General features: G+C 51.3%; 11 protein-coding genes across 11 annotated transcripts; 6 read left to right on the top strand and 5 right to left on the bottom strand.

Annotated features, from left to right (window-relative positions):
• Nucleotides 1–2,395: 2,395 nt before the first annotated feature.
• On the bottom strand, nucleotides 2,396–3,771 carry PFLUO_LOCUS132 (uncharacterized protein; the record flags this gene model as incomplete). Its single annotated transcript, XM_073778356.1, has 3 exons — nucleotides 2,396–3,325; nucleotides 3,577–3,678; nucleotides 3,733–3,771. 3 exons carry the CDS (start codon nucleotides 3,769–3,771, stop codon nucleotides 2,396–2,398), a joined length of 1,071 nt encoding a protein of 356 aa, XP_073634231.1.
• A 557-nt stretch (nucleotides 3,772–4,328) lies between these two features.
• On the top strand, nucleotides 4,329–4,826 carry PFLUO_LOCUS131 (uncharacterized protein; the record flags this gene model as incomplete). The annotated part of the gene is made up of 1 exon (XM_073778345.1): nucleotides 4,329–4,826. The coding sequence occupies one exon, from the start codon at nucleotides 4,329–4,331 to the stop codon at nucleotides 4,824–4,826; it is 498 nt and encodes a 165-aa protein (XP_073634230.1).
• A 284-nt stretch (nucleotides 4,827–5,110) lies between these two features.
• PFLUO_LOCUS130 (uncharacterized protein) lies at nucleotides 5,111–6,028 on the top strand (the record flags this gene model as incomplete). Its single annotated transcript, XM_073778334.1, has 3 exons — nucleotides 5,111–5,567; nucleotides 5,618–5,920; nucleotides 5,976–6,028. 3 exons carry the CDS (start codon nucleotides 5,111–5,113, stop codon nucleotides 6,026–6,028), a joined length of 813 nt encoding a protein of 270 aa, XP_073634229.1.
• A 601-nt stretch (nucleotides 6,029–6,629) lies between these two features.
• PFLUO_LOCUS129 (uncharacterized protein) lies at nucleotides 6,630–7,714 on the top strand (the record flags this gene model as incomplete). Its single annotated transcript, XM_073778322.1, has 4 exons — nucleotides 6,630–6,952; nucleotides 7,002–7,112; nucleotides 7,169–7,525; nucleotides 7,576–7,714. The coding sequence occupies 4 exons, from the start codon at nucleotides 6,630–6,632 to the stop codon at nucleotides 7,712–7,714; spliced, it is 930 nt and encodes a 309-aa protein (XP_073634228.1).
• A 366-nt stretch (nucleotides 7,715–8,080) lies between these two features.
• On the bottom strand, nucleotides 8,081–8,902 carry PFLUO_LOCUS128 (TIM23 complex component; the record flags this gene model as incomplete). The annotated part of the gene is made up of 2 exons (XM_073778311.1): nucleotides 8,081–8,257; nucleotides 8,330–8,902. 2 exons carry the CDS (start codon nucleotides 8,900–8,902, stop codon nucleotides 8,081–8,083), a joined length of 750 nt encoding a protein of 249 aa, XP_073634227.1.
• A 349-nt stretch (nucleotides 8,903–9,251) lies between these two features.
• PFLUO_LOCUS127 (uncharacterized protein) lies at nucleotides 9,252–10,309 on the bottom strand (the record flags this gene model as incomplete). Its single annotated transcript, XM_073778300.1, has 7 exons — nucleotides 9,252–9,435; nucleotides 9,485–9,644; nucleotides 9,695–9,746; nucleotides 9,800–9,992; nucleotides 10,047–10,070; nucleotides 10,121–10,158; nucleotides 10,220–10,309. The coding sequence occupies 7 exons, from the start codon at nucleotides 10,307–10,309 to the stop codon at nucleotides 9,252–9,254; spliced, it is 741 nt and encodes a 246-aa protein (XP_073634226.1).
• A 1,119-nt stretch (nucleotides 10,310–11,428) lies between these two features.
• Nucleotides 11,429–14,049, top strand: PFLUO_LOCUS126 (uncharacterized protein; the record flags this gene model as incomplete). Its single annotated transcript, XM_073778289.1, has 5 exons — nucleotides 11,429–11,490; nucleotides 11,542–11,568; nucleotides 11,622–12,898; nucleotides 12,946–13,904; nucleotides 13,963–14,049. 5 exons carry the CDS (start codon nucleotides 11,429–11,431, stop codon nucleotides 14,047–14,049), a joined length of 2,412 nt encoding a protein of 803 aa, XP_073634225.1.
• Nucleotides 14,050–14,303: 254 nt separating this feature from the next.
• PFLUO_LOCUS125 (uncharacterized protein) lies at nucleotides 14,304–15,895 on the bottom strand (the record flags this gene model as incomplete). Its single annotated transcript, XM_073778278.1, has 2 exons — nucleotides 14,304–15,610; nucleotides 15,670–15,895. 2 exons carry the CDS (start codon nucleotides 15,893–15,895, stop codon nucleotides 14,304–14,306), a joined length of 1,533 nt encoding a protein of 510 aa, XP_073634224.1.
• Nucleotides 15,896–16,635: 740 nt separating this feature from the next.
• On the top strand, nucleotides 16,636–17,886 carry PFLUO_LOCUS124 (uncharacterized protein; the record flags this gene model as incomplete). The annotated part of the gene is made up of 4 exons (XM_073778267.1): nucleotides 16,636–16,785; nucleotides 16,844–16,911; nucleotides 16,973–17,036; nucleotides 17,104–17,886. The coding sequence occupies 4 exons, from the start codon at nucleotides 16,636–16,638 to the stop codon at nucleotides 17,884–17,886; spliced, it is 1,065 nt and encodes a 354-aa protein (XP_073634223.1).
• A 488-nt stretch (nucleotides 17,887–18,374) lies between these two features.
• On the top strand, nucleotides 18,375–20,248 carry PFLUO_LOCUS123 (uncharacterized protein; the record flags this gene model as incomplete). The annotated part of the gene is made up of 6 exons (XM_073778256.1): nucleotides 18,375–18,536; nucleotides 18,596–18,856; nucleotides 18,916–19,468; nucleotides 19,574–19,840; nucleotides 19,897–19,936; nucleotides 19,990–20,248. 6 exons carry the CDS (start codon nucleotides 18,375–18,377, stop codon nucleotides 20,246–20,248), a joined length of 1,542 nt encoding a protein of 513 aa, XP_073634222.1.
• A 105-nt stretch (nucleotides 20,249–20,353) lies between these two features.
• PFLUO_LOCUS122 (uncharacterized protein) lies at nucleotides 20,354–20,965 on the bottom strand (the record flags this gene model as incomplete). Its single annotated transcript, XM_073778245.1, has 1 exon — nucleotides 20,354–20,965. The coding sequence occupies one exon, from the start codon at nucleotides 20,963–20,965 to the stop codon at nucleotides 20,354–20,356; it is 612 nt and encodes a 203-aa protein (XP_073634221.1).
• Nucleotides 20,966–23,121: the final 2,156 nt, after the last annotated feature.

Genomic DNA, 23,121 nt, shown 5'->3' with positions numbered 1-23,121 from the left:
ATCATGGAATTTCTAGAATTAAATACTGGTGGACTCTGACCCAATCTGGCCTGAAACAGAAAGCATTCGGAACCAACTACGGTCTAACAGCCAAGGTCCCGAAGAACGCCTTCCATCTAAAGAAGGGGACGCCAAAGGAACATGTCGCAGATAATGGATCCGGGGCCATCATCCACAGGGAATTTTGTGATAACTGTGGCAGCTTTATTCTAGAATACGGGGTACATGCCATATCTATGGAATACGAGTATTGACTGATAAGGGTTATAGGAAGCTGCCATGAACGACTTCCGCTACATTTGTGTTGGCTCGTTGGATGACCCAGAAGCGTTACCCCCCAAGGGTGAATTCTTCTGCAAGGCTCGTGCGAGCTGGATGCCCGAAATCCCTAGTAAGTTGAGTGGTAGTTCTTTTGATAAATTGATCTAACGGACATAGATGTATTCCACAAGCAGGAAGTTAAGCAGTGAGGTACGTAAGGATTACTGAATCCTGCCTGGATTTGAATTAGTATATCCTACAACTTACACGTCTATATTGTTCCTGTAAAAGAGAAGAATACTATACCGTCCATAGTAGCGCTTTTGATAGTCATCTCTTGCGCCAGTAGCCTCTCTCGAATGAAAATCGCATTCATAAAATGCGGTGATTAGAAGTTGCCGAAGAAATGAACAGATTCCACGGTAGTGACAGGGCCGCTAAATCTGCTTCAGGTTGACATACGGCCAAAATGTCCACGATATCAAATAAACTCGCATAGATGTGCTCTATGAATATCGGAGACTCCATTGTTAGAGGATATTTGTTCAATCAAAATGTCATTAAATGCAGTAGACTATAGAGGATGTATATGATGGGTACCATTATCTAATGCCACTCTGCCATGATCTCACGCTGATAAACGGGTGTGGTATACAATCAAAAGGCGGCTGCGATGCTGACCTTCCATGAAGACCGCTTTCAGAGGTCGCTTTCTTTATTGCCCTCAGCGCTTCTTTTGTACTCTTGATTGGCACCGCGACCAGCATCATCGAGGGTTTGGTTGCCGCTCCGCAGCCACAAGGCGCCGAAGGCTGGTATTGCCAGGCATGCCGCAATTATTAGCCTGAAGGGTAATGTCCAAATCAGTCGTTGCTTCTTCATATATTGAAAATAGATAGGCATAGATCTTACCGGCGCTGGCCACCGGGCTCTTCTTCGTTTACTTTTTCTCGGACGGAGTAGCTCCTCCGAGTAATTGTTGGAGTTGACGGGGGTAACCAAGTGCGCGTAGCTACCGATCGCGGTGGTTGTGCTGCAAACTTGCGCACGGATAATGCTCGTATTGGATGTGCCATGGTGAGTAAATAAAAGAAACGAGAGTTCTGTCGATGATTGAGATGTTTAAAGGAAGAGTATCAGGTCATCTGCGAAAAAATATGGGGTTAGATCACTATCAGAACCAAACCCATCGGTTCCATGGTCAAAAGGCAAGAAGCTTTGGAGGAATCTTGCTCGATACGAATGCGGCATTATGAGGTAATAATGATTTGGCGCCCGATCAAATACAGGATTTGATTTTTGCTGAATAAACTAGATAACTCATTACCAGTCGAGATCTTTTGACGTTTAAATGATCCGACACTCTTATTTTGGCAGAATTCTGTACCTTGTCCTTTAACGTGTTGAGTCCAGTTAAAATGCTGAATCATCGAGGGATTTGCTTGAGGGCTCTCAAGACCCACACCCGCCGGTCACTGCTAGTGCAATCATATCACGGCCAATACGATGCTTTTCACATAAAACCGGCTATTACATGTCTGCCATACTCAACTACTGGCTATGGAGATGGTGAGGGCGACCCTCGTGCCGAAAACCCAGCCGCCCAAGGCGTGAATCAGCGAAGCCGTGAATTAGAGCATCCGGGACCGTCGCAACACGAAAAGAAATCATCCGACTCCGAGCTTTCAAATCATTCAAAATCACCATTTTCAGAGACTCACAGCCAAAATCAAGAGAAGGAAGGAAAGCCTCCCGTTCAGCGAAAGAAAGATTCGACAAAACAAAGACCCTCGTCAAATAGGAGTTGAATCAATGTAATTGAGTTAGGAAGTGTTAAAAAGGAAGTACCATAGCAGAAATGATCTGTGGTATGCCACGGTGTAGCATCCAGTTGCCCACTCCTGTTCACTGTGTGTCTGAAGGTTTTTGCATGTCCTTTGTTCTTCAATAATGTCTTTACGAATACTCAAAAACCAGTTTATTGGATGTGGACACTGATTCAACGAAACCATCTTTACTATCGCGTAACAACTTTTGAATACATCAACTTATAATCCACCATATCAGCAATAATCAAGGTGATTCAAATTACACCGCTTTAGGAATGATTGGAAAGTGTAAGAATCCAATGCGATCAGAACGTGGCATACGCTCGATACAACGTCAACCCGGTCTTCGTCGACATCTCCAACTCGGCGTCTCTTGCGGCAAAGTAGACATCTCCTTCCCCTATATCATGGGCTGTTCCATCGCCCACATTCATCTTTCCAGATCCTTGAGTAACAACCAAGATACTGGGACTTTGAAGCACCCGGTGCTTCTCAGTTTCCGTAGGGGATAGGGTCACGCCCAGTACATTGAACTCACTGAATGGAGGCCCGTATTCAATGGACCTCCCTTTCAGTCCAATCGCGCTCTTTTTAGATGGGAGAAGAGAGTCTCTTGGGCTATGCGGTTTGAATGTAAGTGCCTCTGCGAATAGCGTGACGTCATCACGGTCAGGACGGGGGCAGAAGCCTGTGTTCAAGACATTGTCAGAGCGCGCCATGCACTCGATAATGTCACCCGAAAGGTATGCATGGATGCTGTCGGCTGGAACACAGACAGCCTCTCCAGGCTCCACAACCATGTAGTTCATGAGAAGAGTGGCGACCAAGTTTCCGTTGTCGAATTTCGAATATTGCTTATTGAGTCGATCGAGGAGCGATGGAATATGCTGATGGTCTCCAGATTGGGGCATAGGAGTATCTTGTAGTTTTGTGATCGTCTCTGATACGGTGTCTGGAGACAAGCTTAACAGAGTCTCGCAGAGCTGTCGTAAAGCTCCGTCATCAAAGTCCTCACGCGTCGGCATAAATTGCTCCAATGGCTTCAGCCGCATGAGCTCTGCAATTTGGTGGAGGGGCTTGAATCCCACAAACGATTCGAAGCGAGACAATGCAATGGCGATCTCAGGCTTGTGGTTGGTGTCGCCAAATTTCTTGGGGTCTACCGCGTGCAAATGCTCGGCAAGGCCTTTGTCTGGATGGATTTGAAGTGGGAGCGCTTTGGCAAAGGAGAGCACCTGGTCATAGTTAGAGACACTGCCTTCTTTATTATGTTTCTTTGATCTTTCACCTTTGGGAGAAAAGGGATGTCGGGCCCATATCTATCGCAAACTGACTGTCCAACAAGTTCGGGATTTTTCTTGAGATGCTCAGAAAGGAGCTCCCCAGTAGAACGAACCCGAGATGGCACAGTAGGGTATGTACCCATCCACATCTGCACAGAATTAACGCCATTGCTCATTGTATAGTTGGAAGGAAAAGTACTGACTTCCGAGTACGTCTCGGAGGCATCCAGCTCTCCCGCGCCAGGCATGTGCGACCACAGGCGCCCTGCCAGTGAATCTTTGCCTTGTTTGCCCCATGGGTCATGCTAGAAATATATCTTTAGATTCTTCTAGGGTAGTCTCGTCTTGAAGCGCCTTACCTTGCATTCGCACACAAGTTGCAATACTCCGTCCGCCATTGTGTAGGGTGTAATTGAGCTGTTCGTAATATGTGTAAATTGGATGTACCAGATACGTTCAACAGCTATTTAGCCAGGTCATTTAGGTTGTCAATCCTGAGACGAGAATTACGTTAATCATCCGTCATCCACATCTTCCTCTAAACCGGTATTCTGATCTCACATTGGGTCATTCTGTCATGACCCACTGATACTCCAACAACTTGGCTCAGTTTATACCCGCCCGCTTACCAAACATCTCAGCTGGTTGGGGCATTGTAGGTAAACATCCGAGTTCATTCGGTTTGATATTACCGTCATGCTGACGTCAGAAACCAGCTTCGTTTTCCACGCCTATTTGGTAGTTAACTAAGCGATACGAGGATAACTAACTAGCGTTAACTTGTTAACTAGCTCAAAGCGCTTAGCGGGAGCCGATAGCTATCCGAGGCGGCAGGTTTCCCGTCACCTTCTTTGTACGTAGTATCACAGTAAGCATCCCCCTTTCGCTACGAGTGCGTCTTTTTCGCTTTCTCTGCTGCGATTCCTCTCACCCTCTGTCCCCTACTCTGACCATCATGGCCTCCGGACTCATCCTCGACCCCCGTACGCTCCTGCGCACCGCCCCACTTATCACCTCAACCTGCACGCTCTGGTACTCGCTCGACCAGGATTTTTTCCTGAACGTCTTCCTCCACCCCGACCACCGCACCCGCAGCAATGAATTTCTGCCTTCCTATTTTCGCGTCTTCTTCGGCTACGGTGCAGTGCGCGTGCTGGGTCTTCTCGCGTTGACCTTGACGGGAGGCGGATATAATATCTTGACGGACCGACGGTCGGGGTTGGGGAGTTCGGCGTCCCTGCCTTGGTATACAGCTGGCACGCTGTTCGCCGCTAGTCATCTTCTCTTCGTGCCGGCCATTGCGCCTAAGGTCCAGGCTGTGGCCGAGGACACATCGCAGGGTTTATCGACAAAGGACCTCGAGGGCTGGCTGACCATCCACCGTATGCGCACCTGGACGGTTGACCTGGCTGCGTGGGCCTGTTTTGTAGTCGGAATGTCGATTGTTGAGTGAAGCATTTAGATAGACTACGTCAAAGGAAAGGCATGTTACTGTAGTTACGGGATGATTGCAGTACTAAAGCGACGCATATCGATGGAGATGTAGAGACCTGAAAACAGTGGGTTGTTTACGATTTCATTTTATGGGGCGACGAGACGCGATTTGCTTTCATACTTTTGGCCCCCCCAGGGACAGTTAACCATTCTGCCCTCGTCCTCGACGTAAGCCGCCGACCGAAATTTGTGCGTGCGGGGCAGAGCTAAAACCTGGGTTCTCACACATCATCGATAATAAGAATGAAGCAAAGATTGAGTGGGCAAGATCGCGGCTTTCTAAAGCGCAGAGAGGGAGCCCTTGAGCGAAAGCGCGCCTTTATCAGGCAAATTGAGGGCTCCGAAGAGTATAAGGCCATCGACCTGGCAGTCCAGAACAATGTCACAGCCGACGATGCTGTGCAGCGCATTAAAGACATGACAATGGCTGCCCTTGCAGTTCACGGTCCAACTGCACGGGGCGGCGTCGGGTTGGTCGACTACAACGTCTCGCTGGCGGTAGTGGAGCTAGCTCAGCGACTCGAGCCCGGCCAGCATGGTAAGCTGGTCGAGTTCATGTCGAAACTTCAGAAGGAGACAGCCATAGACCCAAACACGGGCAAGCCATTGGGATTTGACAAAGATATCCTCTGGACTGGTCTGCCATCGTTTGGATACACCGAACTAGAGGGATGGCAAGAGTTTGGAGGCGATCACCAAGGTATGATCAAAATTAGGTTTGGGTCCGCACATCTCACTGAGAAATTCCAGATCCTTGTAATCCCGACTTTGATCTGGAGCAGCGCGAGCGATGGGTAAAGCTGAATGCATTTCTCGCGCAGCTTACGCAGGCCGCTGATATTCGCTATGAGTCTCCAGGGGAGACACCCTGCTTTCATCCACTGGACAGTTCGCTACGTGCGACTTGGGTGTTTGAAATGGCGCTCGAGGATTTGGAACACTCTCCCGAGGTGCTGGCTCATACCGCAGCAATGGAAGCCGCTTGCCAGTGGTTTATTCAAGGCGCCGATCGATTGTGGGCCAATGTCGTGAACGGCCGCGTGTTTCCACATTGTATTGAGACGAGGAGAGACGGTAGTAGAGGGTTTGAACGCGAGAGATGGGATAGGTGGGCGCGGGATCTACGAAGAGCAGAGGCCACTTGCTCTGATCAACGCATGAAAAAGTTGATAAGAGATGCATTGGCGCAAATAAAGCGGGTTATGAGAGGGACATAGATCTTGTTAATACCCTTGGTTGTATGTGCACACTGTTGGGGTCTGCCATCAGCGTAGGAAAGAGTGCCTTGAACATCTGCTGCCGCCCAGAATCCACGGTATCATACAGTCTTTTCGCCGCGCCAATCGAGATCTGCTTTGACGCGCTCGAGTTTCGTCCTCGCCCCTTCGGTGGACTCTCCTATTCTACTGATGTTCACTTATGGTTTTTTACGTCGTCGATCTATATCCAGGTTGTACAGTAATGGCTCCTGGTTTCTGTACAGCAAATAAGTTTCACCCGTGTGAATCAGCTCTCGGTTATCAGGGATCTTGCTTAATTAACCGCTTCTCCCTGGTAATGATACTAGAACTCGAGATTGTAGAGAAGCAATAGTGAACAAAGAACTGCGGGGTTGGCGATCATCTCCACCGACCAGCCGAGGTTGCGGCTCGGACTGACAGCTATGATCAGCAATCCCGGGGCTCAGCGTGGTCTAGCCGAGATGTGATAAAACTCAGCATCTCCCAGTGTCTAAACTACTATACCGATTATACACTTCACCATGATATTCGATCCGACCCCCATTGAGCTCCCTTCCTCGTATGAGAAAGTCTCCACAACAGGCCATGTCACTGTCTCGCATCATCCGGCCGGTGCGCCGAGCGTGACGCCTGTCATCGTTGTCACGCTCAACCGCCCGGACAAACACAACGCCTTTACCGGGCAAATGATGCAAGACTTTGAGAAGCTCTACCCCATGTTCGATGTCGATGAGCGCGTCAAGGTCATTGTCTTGACAGGCGCTGGGAGGACGTTCTGTGCGGGTGCGGACCTGGATATTGGATTTAGCAGGCGGGCGGAGAATGTTACCGAGCACCGTGATGGGTAAGTTGGTCCTGCATCTCCTCTCAAACAAATCTAACTCCTGCAATAGGGGCGGTCGTCTGGCCCTGGCCATGCACCGATGCCGGAAACCGACCATTGTTGCCATGCAAGGCTCAGCCGTGGGGGTTGGCATGACCATGACCCTTCCTGCAATCATCCGGTGGGCACTGATAGTCTTCTTTACGTGCCTAGGCATATACTGATATTGGGATGTAGTATCGCATATGAAAAGGGCAAGTACGGCTTCGTATTCGGCCGCCGCGGCATCGTTATGGAATCCTGCTCATCATACTTCTTGCCGCGTCTGATCGGCCATTCCAACGCCAGCTATCTCGTCAGCACAGGCGGCGTCTTCCCGCCAAACTCCAAACACTTCGGGGATCTCTTTAACGAGATCTTGCCAGAGCCATCTCAGGTTCTTCCCCGCGCGCTAGAGCTGGCGACTGAGATTGCCGATCATGTTAGCCCGACCTCACAGCATCTCAATCGTGCCCTGCTGTGGCGCGACACTGGGTCGGCGGAGGCTGCTCACCTGGTGGAATCCAAAATGATTTTTCACACGTTTGGCTCTGCGTATGTCGCTTTTTCCAGCAGATCAATAGCATGTACTGACGATATCATAGTGACCAGAAGGAAGGCGTGGCATCATTCTTTGAGAAACGCAAGCCCAACTTCCGGGCGAACTTGGACGACGACCCGCCGCCAACCTTTCCCTGGTGGACCGATGTTGATACTGGACGGAATCCCAAAGCAAAGATTTAGAAATGCGTGATTACTTCCTCAAAAGGTACAAGGGCATCAACAAGCTTCTCAATATATAAGACTCAAACATGGAACATTCCGAATTGTACTTGATTTGGAGCTTAATTATATATTCTTTGCAATACTTGCTACAGAAACAATTACCCAACCCCCTAGACATGTATTGTGCCGTGGACTGCTACAGTCTAACACAGATTTAGATTAACGATAGATTGCAATGCCTCAAGAGAATTTGCACCGCTAATGACAATGATTCAAATAAAATACACCATCCGAACAAAAGGAAAAAGTACCGGCTTGGTTAGGACTGCTAGCTACCCAACAGGACTCTGCAGTATCGCAATGCACACCAGAAAGCAAAACCAATCACTTGATGAAGTTACGACGCTTCCGGTTGTATGCCCGCTGGTCCTTGAGCCACTGCCGGTATCCTTGCACGCTGCCGATTTTTTCGCCGTAGTAGTCCGGCACGGGGTTGGCGATCGAGTTGGTCGAGGGATCCACGCGATAACGGCGGATGCGGTCGAAGAACTCCTTTTCTTTCTGAATGCAGAGAAGATGCGCTGTTAGATGTGTGTCATGTGGGGTTATGGGTGTCCAGGCCAGTCAACTTACCACCGCAACAGATGGCTTGTACCGTCGGTACACTAGCCCCCAGACCGCATTGCCGACAAAGGGTCCAGCCAGCCACCCCACAGCACCGCATGCTGCTGTCGCCAGACCCAGGACCACGAAGGGATCCAGGCCCATCACCTGTGCGCCGAGAGATTCCAGATCCTGTGCGGATAGCACCTGCACGCCGACTGCGGTGCTGGCGAGGGAGGTTGCAATTGATGAAGCCAGCGAGTATCGACGGCGAGATGCGCGGAGCTTGAAGAACGAGTCCCAGTCCAGCTTCACTTGTTCGGTTGCCGGGGCGGAGGTCGATTGTGCACGAAGGCCAACGTGTCGGGCGAGGGAGGGCGGAGTGGTACGGAGGCACGGCCGACAGACCTGCTGCAGGGCAGAGCATGCAGGTGGCCGGGTTATTGTCTTTGTGCTAAGTTGTGTAGACATGGTGTGAGCTGATCGAACGGGCTGCTTGGATAACGACCGGAGGGGGCAGGCGAGCGAGCCCGACGCGGCGGGATTGAGGCGACTGCCGAGCATGCTGGACGGAATAGAAAGGCTGATCGGGCTGAGGTGCATCTTGACTGGGGATTGAGGTGAGGGAGTAGTCAGACAGAGCGTGCAGACAGAGACCGAGACAGAGTTCGGGGAAAAGATGCAAATGGGTTATGTAAGCAGTCTGGTCCACCGGCCGATCTACTTAACACTTTTGAGAGACTGAGGTATTTTTTCTATTGCTATCCAGCTATATACTTAACTGAGTGTGTATTTGACAAGATGTAAAAGCCCAAACTTCCCGAAAAGCTCGCAAAAATGCATCACGCTAATCTGTTTTCATACATCTCGCGCCTTCTTTGTCCACCAAGAGATGTGCGTCGATCTAGTGGCCAATTCCTCGACGGAATAATTCCATGGGAAAGTAGGACATCTAAAAGCTTTCCTTCTTGATATTGCCCGAGTAGGACTGCGCCGGGACAGATTTTCCAAGGCCGTTCACACGGCCATACAGCCACTTGAGCGTGCTCGTGCTCAGCGCCATCATGATCGCGCTCATGGAGAAAAGACCAATGCGGCCGGGAGTGGGCAGCTGCTCAAAGATGGGATAGGGGTACCTAGGCAAGTTAGTCAATGGTTCGAATTCAATGGAAGAACCTGACACACCATCCGTTGTTCTCGAAGCACAGCTCGACCCAGAACCAGTAGCCAAAGGCAATAGCTCCAGACAGTCCGAGGGCGGGAACGACGGTGATGGTCCACGGCGGAGATAAGAACAAAAGGTCAATCAGCATCACCACTGATGGGACCGCGTGGAAACTGATATCTGTATACATCAATCAGTGGGATGTACATCCTGAAAGAGAGAAGACGTACCAGCATTCATGGGGATGAACGCCCACTCCGGAATCACCAAGCGCTCGTCGATCTGAGGATTGCTATGAGATTTGACTCTAAAATATTGGTGACTGGCAAACCTACCAAGCGAAGACCCCAATACAGCACACTGATCAGAACCTCCATCGGAGCACTACACACAGACAGGATGTTTTTGATCAAGAACAAGCGCCGAGACAGCGTGATGTCCGCCAGCAGGGCCACGGCAAAAGTCACCGTAGACAGGGACAGACCGATCACGGTGAGATACTGGAAGTGCCAGCCATATGCTTGGTTGCTATTGCCAGGGTCAGTCGACCATCGGGCACAGGCGGAATATAGGATCACTCACGCCTGATTAGGATTCTCATGCATCCTGGCAAGAAAATCAGCATCGTTTGCGAGCATAGAAGGAATAGCGCATACCAGTTGAACGACCAGAGGAAACTGGAGAGCCCTGCCAGCTGTAGTTCGAGTTGCGTCAGTTCCGATATCCGGACGCAGACCGACCATGGGAATCCTTACATGAACCAGGGCGGACAAGCCGCGGGATGGACTGGCCCAGCGCTGGAGCGGGTGATGTTGTACCAGCATTTGGGGGCTGTCGGTAGCCATGATTGTTGACAGGTGTGAAGAATGGGACAGCGTCCTTTAGGAACGACAACTGAGGCAATGGCGTCAGCACGAAGGCCAGCTCCACCACACCGGCAAGGAACAAGGAAGCCGAGGATTGAATGGTGGCTGCCTGAGGTGTCCAGCCTAGCCCCTTCTTTCCGTGACTATTGAAAACCAACCGCTTCCCCCCAATCCTCTCTTCGAAAGGTTGGTGGAAGCATAGAGAGAAAGAAACCTTTTTACTTGTCAGAGGTCTGAGAGATGTCTAGGGGCTTTTCAAGACGGCAGAGGAGTACATACTCCGAACTTCCTTGCCTCCATTTGTGGGGTTGGTCTTGAATTGTAGAATCCAGAGATGAATATTCCAGACAACCCACAGCATTGGCTTGATTCTGCCTGAGCTCTTACCGTATTCCTCTCACCGTCTATCCGCGATCACCCGGATCCCAATTCCAGCTATCGTGACCCAGCCCCATTACCTAAGCCACCCGATCACGTGATGCTCCCTCCAGCGATAAAGGCCTACACGGTCATTGGCCGCAAGGACCGAACAGCACCGCGGGATACCAACGGAAGGCCGGCCGGTCTGCGAAGCTGGCGACCTCTGGTCTTATTTCCCCACACTTTTTCATGCTCTCAACTTCTTCCAGAAACTGCATCCGACTTCTGTCAAGGCTCCCCTGTGCTTCTATGCGCCTGCTGTGTTGGTGGACCACCGAATCTGATTAGTGCGTCGCTAGTCAGTGACCTTAATCCGCTTTTCCAGAGATCATCATCCATTTTGTCTTAGCCTAGGGCTGGCACTTGCCTATCTGAAAAAAAAAGAACAAAGAGACATCGAGCTCTGAGCTATTGCTGTCCCTCAACAGCAAGCCTCCCCGTCTGTCCCGGCACATCTCCCTCCCACACCTCGATGTGCTTGTATACTAGGTGTGGGTGTCTTGTCGATTATCGTTTCGTCGCTACCTGGGGTCAACACGGGTCAAGACGCAGAAGGCGAGTCCATTGCCCGGTGTGACAGCCAACGGGCAGGTGCTTAGTGCACCGGGACCCTCTTTCGGTTGAAAAATCGCGTGCTCTCGACTGAGCTCGGCACTCCACCCGATTCGCTGAGGGGACATGCCTCGCCCTAGAAGGCCTGGTGCGCCGGAGCCGAAACGCCGGAGCCGCAAAGGATGCTGGTAAGTTAGCCTCCACGATGTCGGAGATCTTTAATACTCATCCGATTATAGGCCATGCAAGGCACGAAAAGTCAAATGGTAAGATACGATTGCAAGCCGTCCCGGTGATACAAGCTAAGTGTCCAATGCAGTGGTGAGGAAAAACCGTCTTGTATCAATTGTCAGCGACAAGGGGAAGATTGTGATTATAGTGTTCGACTGAACTGGGGTGGCCGGACGAAGCGGCCGTCAGTCGACTCCCCCAATTCCCAGTCTAGCGGACATGGGGGTAGCGTAATCAGCTTCTCCGAGCCGGTCACATTCAATACGACTAGCTCGGCTCAAATACCAACCTCAGTGACCAGTATCCCTTCGGACGGTGGCCAGGCGGTGACTTTTGCCTCTCCCGGGGCTATTTCTCCCGGCACCACCGGTTCCGTGGGTATCTTCGAATCCCCAAAGCCTCCCTCGGGATCTGATGTGACCTCGCCATCACATCTAGAGCTCCAGTTCACCACCTGGGCAGAGCAATCTTCTCCATTGACAACCTCTACTTCGGAACCGTTGTCACACTTTCCCTTTGGTCAACATACGTTCGAGAACGTATCTTATACAGCCCCGGCAGACCAAGGCTCCAACCTCAGATCGTTCTCCGTATTCAGTTTCCAACCATCCTCGGTATCGCAGCCGGTGTCCTTTCTTCGTGGCTCCTTGGATGAATCCAACCATCCGTCCGGGTCACCGACATTCCAGAACGACAATAACCAATTCGCCGGAGAGCTTCAGATCCCGAACCTCGAACATGGCATAGGCTTCCACATGCCTGAGCGAGATGGCACGTCTCAAAACTCTCCAGCCGCCGGTGAACTGGCTTCCTTACTGTCGAGCCCCCATAGCATGGCGATGCCGGAAACCAATACCACGTCGCCTTCCACTCACGGGTTAACTCCTACCACTCTCGCATCATCTTATGACCGACATCGAGGGTCTATCCATGGCTCTCGAGCCCCTTCGAGAAATGATCAACCTGCAGATAATTCATCGGTTGCCCAAAACAAATGGAAAGCATATCTCACCAGCGTAACGGACAACTACGGCTTGGATTCTGGGCGCCCGGACCGGGACTTGTCTTTTAACAATGATCACGCGGCCATTGACATCAACAACGCCCTGGATTTGACCAGCTCTCGCTGGCGAAATGAGGACGCTACATCATCACCTCAAGCTTTCTCGCATAATCCTGATTGTTCCGGCTACTATGCCTCGCCTGTGCCCGTCAACATTCCGAGATATCTGTCGCCGCTTCCCTCGACTTTGCTGGAGAATCCCATCAACTTGATGTACTTTCACCACTTCATCAATCACACATCTCGAATGCTGGTACCGCACGACTGCGAAGACAATCCCTTCATGTCGGTGCTGCCATCAAGTAAGTTCCCCATTCTATCTCCGTCTTGTCTGATGCTAACCTATCAGTGGCAATTGGCGACCCGAACCTCTTGAACCTGCTGCTGGCATACTCGGCTAGCCACCGTGCCCGGTATTTGGGTCATCCAGATCCTGCGAATCGTATTGCACACTGGGTCAGCGACGTCTTTCCATCTCTGCGTATGGCGTTGGAGGTCTCCAATGAGGACATAACAGACAGCCATCTGGCCACGGCCATCATGCTCGTGTCCCTGAAAATTGTGTCTCCCGGGACATTCGAAGTCCCCATCACATGGCAGAGCCATCTCAAACTCGCTCGTGGCCTGTTTCTGGCACGGAGCGAACGGATTGCACGCCCTGGAAATCGGATTGGGGCATTCTTTGCTCGCTGGCTGGGCTATATCGACACAATGGGAGCCCTGTCATGCCGTCAGGCCGGCCCTCCTCTGATGCTGTATCAATCAGTTCTAAGGACATGCTGCTCCCCCGATCAATATGACGAGTTCCAGGTCGACTGCTTTACAGGGTTCACCCCACGGACTGGCGTTTTCTTGCTTCGTTTGGCACACCTGGTCCAACAATGTGACAATCAGCGCTTCGACGAGATGGGCAACTTTTCTCGTACCTGGCACCCGTCCGCAGATATCGTTATGGAGGCCCAGGCGGTACTCGGTGACATTGACGATCTCAGTGAGCGTGCCCACGACAACCCTCACCATCATCTCGGCGTCGAGGCTTTGGAAATGATGGCGACACAGGAAGCATTCCGCTGCGCGGGGCTGCTGCATCTCCATCGGCGGGTGTTGGGGTCTCCTCCTGATTCCTTCGCGGTGAAGGAAGCCCTGCGCAAACTGGTCGCTGCACTGGGACGGATGCGGCCTGGAGCGTCGACAGAGGTCTGCTCGCTGCTGCCCATCTTCACGGCTGGCTGCGAAGCCCAAGATTTCACACAGCGGACCAAGCTGCTTGACCGGTTCATGGTTCTGGAAAAGTCCGGCTTGAAGCAGGTAAGCTTTCTCTCATGTATTGATTTTCCCGTTCCGACGATATTGACCATGACGTTAGATCCAAGATGCCCGGCAGCTGATGCAGCGGTGCTGGAAAGAGAAACTTCCGTGGGTTGCCTTGGCCGAGGGCCAGTTTCTGGGATAGAATTGCAAATGCTTTCGGCGGGCTTTTTACTTCTTGAGACGTTGGGAGACATACACTCTGTGAATATTTCTACATCCCATCCATAAGATTTCTACACCTCACACTACACAATACAAACTATGAAGATAGCTGGAAAAGATAAAGAAGTCAATTAGCAACCGAGCTAAGGTAGAGACTGGAGCGACAATACCGATGTGAAAATATTCTCGCATATGCAGCGAGGGATAGTACAGCGAGGGGTAGTAAGAATAGGGCTAGACCATAGTGTACTGCTTGTCGAGAAGATGATCAGCAGCAATACTCATGCACCAATCTAAAAAGGTGCCTGACGAGGGAGCATATCGAAAGAAACCGAGCACTTTGTGATTTCGGTCCCAGATCGCTGAGCCACAAACACCATCGACCATGACCTGGTTCGAATTTTGACCCATGTAATCCCATTGACACCTGATCCAGGTTTGCTCTGGTTCAAGAAGATCGTCACTGGGGACTCGAAGCAAGGAGTGGACACCTCGGGTCCCTTCAACGAAGCCCGAGAAAGGACTGTCGACAAAGACATCATCGCCAATCCTTGTTTCGGCCGCTCGAACGAAGCCAGCTAGTTTGAAGGCAGGAGCTGGCATAAGTGTGTTTTCAAAAGGCTCGTTGGTAAACTCCACGCCTTCACTCAGCTTGACCAAGGCGACGCCAGTGTGAGTGGGCTCAATTATGGCTTCCCCGAGTATTCGATCAGAATGAGGATGGTGGACTTTTCCATCGAATGGAAGCCCCGGAAATCCATGAGCTGCAACCGTCATGTACTTGTACCCAAGACGGTCCTTCACGAGGACACCGGAGGAAGAAAGGATCTCCGATCCCTCTTCAGGATCCCTGCCCGAGCTTAGCATTACTCCTGGTCTCATGGTGTCATACCAGGAATCATCTGGTTGACCCCACGAAGCTTGCTTGAGCCGTAGGGCGGAAGGCTTGACCGGCCTGGCCATCTCAGACTCGAAAAGGTAAAAACAGTTACACTGTGCAACTGACTTGGGAACTGCTCCCAGGATTTCATCTTCATCGGCTTCATTCTCTAGGACAATGATGACGATATGCCCCCAGGACTGGATTTCAGTGACGGAGATATTCGTGGTGGCGAAGAAATCACGGACCAAGTCGAACAACAGGCCGACAGCTGCTTCATTGTCCCTAAGATCCAGGCTGTCGGAGACGGCAATCCTTGAGCGACTTCGACGGCGGATTGGAACGATCGGGCCAGAGTCATTAGGGTCTGCTGTGAGATAGCATGGCACTCCAGCAATTTTCATCGGCCATGGCTTCGCCGGCAGTTCATCAATACGGAAAACCAGGATTCGATCATCGAAATCGATTGCCTGGGTACCGGGAAAAAGGTTGAAGAGGATCTTGGAGTTTTCAACCTTGTGGAAATTCGAGGGTGCTTGTCGTAGGTCGAATGGCAAAATAATCTGCCGAGAAGATGGCAGAGTGGTTTGGCGTGTCAATGGAACGTGAAGATCAGGATCTGGATGCGTATACTGCAAACTTCCAAGAGGAAGTCGAAGCTCTATATTGCTGTCAGCTCTCAAGATGTTTGATATATTTCATGGATTTGATATCACTTACCTATAATTGCTTCACCACCGGGGAAGAGATCTGTAGCGAAACTTGGGGAGAAACCCGGCGGCGCGAAAAGGGGCTGAGGTTGAACAGAGCCAATCGTAGAAACAAGAAGAAGGTTCTTGGAAAGGGAGGATTCGGGAGACGGAGTGATTTTCCGCTTTTTGTTTCGAGAAGGGTCCTCTGGAGACCTCCGTCGAGGAGAAATGAGGATCACCTCTCCCGAAGACATATTGGAGAAGGATAAAGGGATCAGAAAACCGAACCGAGGAGATTAAAGTGGGGGATTTGTATAGATGGAAAAAGCAAGAGAGACTCAATCAGTGGAAAGTATGACCAACCCACATCGCCGAATAGGGAAAGCCCATTACACGTGACCATACAGATGATGATTTGGCTGCGCATACTTTGCCTAGCCGAACCTTCTCCAATCCCTGTTGGAAAAAGGTTAACAGCGCTTCCTGTTCCTCATGCCGGTGCTTCAGATACTGGCTTTTCTGGAACAGCTGGATATTGGTGGGCCGAAGCCAGACCTCAAATTATAGACCCCCAAATCCGCGACTGGTGTCTGGATCTAATCATTCCCAAAGGAATAAGAGAGCCCAAAATGAGGTGGTCGGGAAACCTACCTTTACGGCAGGTAAGAGTGATAATCTGGAGTTATAAGCATGTCTGAACTTCAGCATCAGCTTCAGAACTGGCCGATCTTTTATAGATCTAGATTTAGGCTGTACCAATGTCATTCTTTGATGCTCATCCTCCCACCGTCACTACGCTGTGTTCTATATGGGACAATAGCTTGGTTATCGTCTCTTTGGATAGTTCTCACTAGATCTTCTACTGGAGACCAGACACGTTCAGGGCCAGACTCCCTTACTTGGACATCTACTGTCAATCCATTTTAGCCATCCGCCAGCTCTCGCTTCTCTATCACCATTTCTGTGTTTAGGGCTCACATCGTGTCTCTCAAATATGGGGTCAATGGCGTATACAGACAGCATCGCTCCTGCCGTGTTGGGCAGTGTGGTGGCAGCCCTTACGTGGCTGCTCCTGCTATTTTTGCGTCGTCTGGTTCAGTTCATCCTCCATCTCCCTCATACTCCCCGTGGTGTCGATACCCAGGTCATCCCAGAGCCGAAGTTGCATACAATGGATGAACCTAAAACGCCCCCCGGTCCAGTTCGAGGGTTGGAGCCTGCTCGACCTGTCTCTGGACCAGATTGGTGTTCCTACATTGCAGCCTGAGAGGTAAGCTTTCCTTGTCGTTTGCCTCCACCACCGTCCACTGTCGACTACTGACTCTCTGCAGTCACCTTGCCCAGAACAGGACTGCAACCCACAAGACTGGTAACGCGAGCTGCAAAATCCAGCTGGTGCGTACAAGAATTCAATGTTTGGTAGTCAATCGCCCAGTTCTGATATTTCCTCGTTTCAAAACAGAGATCCCCTCTCGAGATGTCCACCTCTCCGACCATGCCCATGAAGAGCCAGGCCATCGCAATGGAGGAGCCGACTCCGTTCAGAAGCAAACCGCGATGGGCAATGGGAAGCAGCGTTTTTGACAATCTTGAGCAGGAGCTGAAAGCAGCTCGTAACGAGAGAAATGCCCTCAGTCGCACTCCGGCTTTACGAACTTCGTTCTTCCAGCACGGTCTCCGTTACATCCCCGGCCGACACGACAACGAGATATACCGCAGTGTTGTCATTGAGAATCTCCCACCACACGCAAACCTGGGTCAGATCCTCCTCGGCATCCGTGGAGGAGGAATCTATTCTGCGGTCCTATGCGATACAAATGCCATCACTGGAACCCAGACCGCGCTGGTAACCTTTGTCCGACAGGAGGGTGCTCTCGCTTTCCTGCAGCGAGTGGCTCAGGATGACTTCTATATCAGTTTCCATCAGGCTTGGGTGTGCCCGGTGCTCACGCCGACCTACCCACTCGCTCCGGAGATGGACGTTCATGTCAAGAATGGCCGTACGCGGTGCCTGGCTGTCCATCGAGTGCGCCCCATGGTGGTGCAGAACATCTATCGCATCCTGTCCAAGTCGCCCTGCCACCCGTACGTGGAATACTTTGGCGAGAATCTGTCAGCCGGCAATGAGATCCGTGTTCACTTCCACTCGATCAAAATGGCGATGCGCGCGCGCGAGATCCTGACCGCACACGCGAGTATGGAGGGCTGCGGCATCCTTTTTGCGCCTGATCCTTGTGCGACGTGATCCTCGGAAGTACCTCTGCGGACCGAAGCGAGGGAATGGGAATGAGAACTGGAAAGGGGGTCTTTTTATTCGCCGGGACTGGTCATCCAATAGATCGCGAACCACACCATGTATTTTTGATCATGCTAGTCCACCAAATATCACCGCCTGGATTTCCTGTTTACCCCGAATTGTATACTATGACGACAACAGCCACTGTTCGGCACCCCCCATGGTCCTGCCGTCCTGCCGATCCAGCTTCTCCGCACCGCAACTATACCGAACACAGGGATGATCATCGGTGGCCAAGCTCCAGTTCTCCGAACCGGGAACGACTGATTGGGCAAGCAAAGTAATAATGCGCCAATAAACCCTCCTTTTATCTGCAGACCAATTTATAAGCTGCCCGGTTTCCCCTCCTCCGGTCCTGCGTTTGCGGAGAATCCCCTGTTGAGCGTGTCACGCACAATTTTTTACAATCCCTGTCCGCACGCTGACTCCCTTGCACCATGAGCGCGACTGACGAGAAGGCTGCGGTTGACGAGGTGCCGCGGCAAAATGCCACGGAGAAGGACGCTGAGGCCGCGCTGCCCGCAAAGGGTCCAGAGAAGTACCTGGCTGGGTTGGAGGATCCCGACGCCGGTCTCAGTGATGAGGAGAGGGCAAAGATGGTGTGCCTACTCACCATTGATGAATATTGCTGGGTTATTGACTCGGTTCTTTTTTCTAGGATCGAAAGCTGTTGTGGAAGCTTGATCTCCGGCTTGTGCCCTGGCTCAGCCTGCTCTACCTTGCCTCCTTTCTCGACCGGACCAACATCGGCAATGCAAAGCTCGACGGTCTAACTAAAAACCTGGGCATGTCCGGTAATCAATACAATGCCACGCTCACCATCTTCTTTGTGTCATACTCGGTCTTCGAGCCATTGACCAACGTGTTGCTCAAGCGTCTGCGGCCGAGTATCTTTATTCCGATAATCATGATCTGCTGGGTATGTGATGTGCAGAAACGGCCTTGCACCTGAGAATCAGCCTAATCCTTATTCTTTAGGGTGTTTGCATGGCCTGCATGGGCGTCGTCACGAACTACTCGGGTCTCATGGCCGTGCGCTGGTTCCTCGGTCTGGCAGAAGCGGGCCTGTTTCCCGGCGTCGGCTACTTTCTGTCATGTTGGTATAAGCGCTCAGAGTTTGGAGTGCGTATGGCCATTTTCTTCTCCGCTGCCGCGCTGGCCGGATCTTTCGGTGGTCTCTTGGCCGCTGCCATTTCCAACATGGACGGCGTCGGCGGCCGGAAAGGTTGGGCCTGGATCTTCATCCTGGAGGGGGCGGCGACTGTATTGATTGGAATTATTTCCTTCTGGATGGTATACGACTTCCCCGACCAGGCCAGATTCCTGTCCGATGCCGACCGCGCGCGTGTTCTGCGTCGCCTGGCTCTCGATCAGCAGTCTAGCGCGGAGCATGAACAGTTCAAGATGTCCTACTTCTGGGCTAGTGTGAAGGACTGGAAAACCTATACAGGTGCTATTGTCTACATGGGTGCGGATGGCTCGCTGTATGCCTTCTCGCTCTTTGTTCCGAGCATCATCGAAGAACTAGTGAGTGAAGGAAGCCAGAACCGGCGGAGATACAGGCACTAACAAGTCTCGCCCAGGGTATTTTGGCTTTTTTACACAAGCCAACTCTCTACTAACATAGCTTTCACAGGCTACAAATCTATCACGGCCCAGTTGCTGAGTGTGCCGCCCTACGCCGCGGCGGCCATCTTGACTGTCACTATCGGCTTTATTGCTGACCGCACGCGCCAACGGGGACTCTGCAACATTCTAGTTTCTTTGCTGGGCATAACCGGATTTGCTATGCTTCTCGGTGCCAAAACTGCGGGTGTGCGCTATGCAGGAACCTTTCTGGGTGCCATGGGCATCTACCCGTGCATCGCCAACACTATATCATGGTCTTCGAACAACATTGAAGGTAAGCAAAGCGGATCGGTTGTTTCCGTGGACATGGTTGACCTCGTTTCCCCTTAGGTGTCTACAAACGCGGTGTCTCGCTGGGAATCATCATTGGGTGAGTCGTTTTTCATTTCTAATGAGATTTTGATGCTTATTCGGAATTTTTAGCTGGGGAAACCTGAATGGCATCGTGTCGTCCAACATTTACCGCGATCAAGACGCACCGAACTACTATCCCGGCCACGGAACAGTGTTGAGCTATTTGGTCTTGTTTCTGTTTGGTGGTTCCGTGCTGCAGTATATCCTGCTGCGGCGTGAGAACCGCAAGCGTCGCAACGGTGAGCGCGACCACTGGATCGAAGGGCTGGACCGTAGCCAGATCGAGCTGTTGGGTGACAAGCGGCCCGACTTTATATATACCCTGTGAGCTGGTGCGGGCGGATCGAGACGAGGAATGCGAATATGGGTATCATGTATATATGCGAGAGTATATGCCAAGTGCAAGTGTGTCTGTGATCTTCAACGTAGAGAATCACCCGCGCTCGTACCGATTGACAATCTCTTGGTCTTTCTTCGGACCCCGAACGGCATGCCGGCTGGCCCAGCTTAGCACCTCGCCCGTCTCCGGCCGAACCCGAAACGCATACGCCGTGCGGTACATATCATTGATGCAGAGGTGGTTCCCGCGCGCCGCGAGGACAGTATTTTCGGATTCTGCAATAACAGGCGGGGGCGCAGGCGGGGCGACAAATTCGGCCGTCTCCTGGCCAGCCGGCTGGCTCAGTGAGAAATCAAAGTCATGAAACAAATAGTCCGCTTCCTCTGGGCCCGGCGCCACTTTCACGAACCACACGCTTATCCGGCCCGTCTCTGCGCCTAGGCGCCAGATGTATTTCTTGGTCCATCGTAGACCTGCCTGGGCAATTCCTGCGCCGGAGGCTGTGGATGGGATCTCGCCCTCTTCGCAGTATAGCCAGTCGCGGTCTGGCGAGGTTGCCGTTGGCGGTAGAAGGGTGAAGCTGGCCGTGCCGCGGAGCTCGCCGTTTAGGTCGAGGGGATTGTCGCTGCGGAGGGTGCGGGTCAGCGTCCAGCGTGAGTTGCCGAGGGAGCTGAACAGAGTCGATAGTAGTTGTTTGGAGGGCATTGTCGAAGGAGAGTCCATTTGTTGTGCTGTGTTGGGCTGTTTTCCGAGAGCGTCACCTGAAGATTGGGGAGGCTAATCCGAAACGGGCTTAGTCAGGAATTGTATACTAACGAACTACTGTACTTCTTCCTCTCAGCGAAACAGCACACCTTGCGAGTGATTATGATATCTCTCTATTGTAAACTGCCAAACGATGCCTCTGAGAGCCAACTTTATTTCAACGAGCCACAACTGTCTAATCTAACTATGAGTAAGAAACTCAGTGGCAGCATGTTCACAACATGATCATGCGGCAGTGTGATGCTCTAGATGGAGCTGTCGACGGAGTCTAATCCACACTTGGGCCCAAGGCCTGCAAGGGCCCTGGTGAATTTTCTAGTTGTATGCAACATCAGGAGCTAGGTAAAAAATTATGTGGAGATTCTAAGTGATTCTTTCTTGATAGTCTGGTGTATTTCTACTCCGCTCATGAAATGCCCGCTTGGATCAATGGCCCCAAAAACGCTAACATATGCGGCCGCATCTTGTCTGCTTCGTGAGATATTCCTTCTATAACATGAAGTTGGCTTTGAATGTTATCTTTTTCCCAATTTTTCTGCAAGTCTTGCAGAGTCTGCAATCTTCCCTGTCGCATCGCTTGCAACTCGCCCTCCTGCCGACCCTTGCCCATCCTTCCCTTGAATTGCTCAAGCCAGTTCCAAAGGTCTTCGCCGCCATGGACCCGGTCATCTGCAGAGCCCACAGCCAGCTGAATAGGGACTTGTTGGATAATTTGTTTCTGGATAGATCGGCCAAACAATATCTCCATGTTTGCCACACCCACCGGCCATGACTGCACTGGGTCCAGCATAGTCGTGCGCCCTGGAGCTCCCACACTGACTGCTAAGAGCCTCTCAGGGTGTATGCAGAGAAATCGTTGGACAAATTGGCCACCGCCTGAGAAGCCCATCATGAAGACCTTGTCTGTTCGGATTCCTGGCCACCGAGCTGCGATCTCATCCAAGATGGATAACAATACAAGATCGGACGCAAGTGATTTTGAGCGAAGCATTTTGTATGAGTCCAAGTCATTTGGTCCATCAAGACCGGCTGGGAATAATGGAGCGAGAATAGCACATGGTGTCGAGTTAGCAAATGAAACCATCTCTTCGCGTTGAGGTACAGCCAGTTCTCGGCCAGTCCCGTGTACCGAGACTAGCAGCGGAAGCTTCTTCGGAGTAGATTCTGTGTCGTAGTATGTCGGTGGTATGTATAATGCGTACGAAACGCGTGGATCAGATTCCGAAGTTTTCAGTGGTACATGGCCAACCAGAAACGCAGCCTGGAGAAACTGACGAGGGACATCAGCTGTCGACAATGTTTTCTGCATCATGGATTTTTTAAGCAGGATAGACTCTGCACAACATACAGGCAATGCTGGAATTTGTAGGGCAGAAGACATAGATGGGTGCGGTGGCGAAGCGAATGCCGCTTATTGGAGCGATGATCGCTACTTCGGGATTCCCACTTACGCCATGAAGAAGCCTCCGTGACGGCAATATTTCTCTGTCAAAGCATCGCAAATTAAAATGGAAGCTGGACTTGTTCACTCTACCAATCAATTCAAATGTCTACATTTTCGCGTCCATGATATTTCATGTATCGTTAACCTCATCCTGATCTAGGGTCCCTCTCATCGCAAACTCCAAAGTTAATGGTTTTTCAGATGATTTGCATATATCACCTCAAGACTATTCCAATCGAACTCTAAGCCAATACATTTTTAAATAATTGTTTGGTGTCTTTTTTTAATTGTAGAGCGTATTCGCTGCTTAGGCCACATGTAGTATATGCGACCATAGGGCGAAGACCGGGATTCGGCGACCGAGGCTTTCCGTTCGCGCGGCCGTATAGTTTCACCTCTCTTGCTTCATCATTTCTGTTTTCCCCACACCTTGACTTCTCGCTTCGTCCTGCTCTTGGCGTTGGCTTCAACTTTGCTGGTCTCCTGGCCTCCATCTGCGCTAGTCTTCATTGGGAAGGTCGGGCTTGCTATGTTCCATTCCGCACTTCAAGTCCCGTCAATCAGGCCCTTCATCTTCACTCCATCAATATCTTGCCATGCTGATGCCCCATATACCTACACGCTATGGAGCAAAGCATGCAGACTCGGGGGG

The sequence above is a fragment of the Penicillium psychrofluorescens genome, assembly GCF_964197705.1.
Source record: "Penicillium psychrofluorescens genome assembly, chromosome: 1".
Taxonomy (NCBI): Eukaryota; Fungi; Ascomycota; class Eurotiomycetes; order Eurotiales; family Aspergillaceae; genus Penicillium; species Penicillium psychrofluorescens.
The sequence above is the reverse complement of the archived record's forward strand: the minus strand, read 5'-3'. Positions and strand labels throughout refer to the sequence as shown.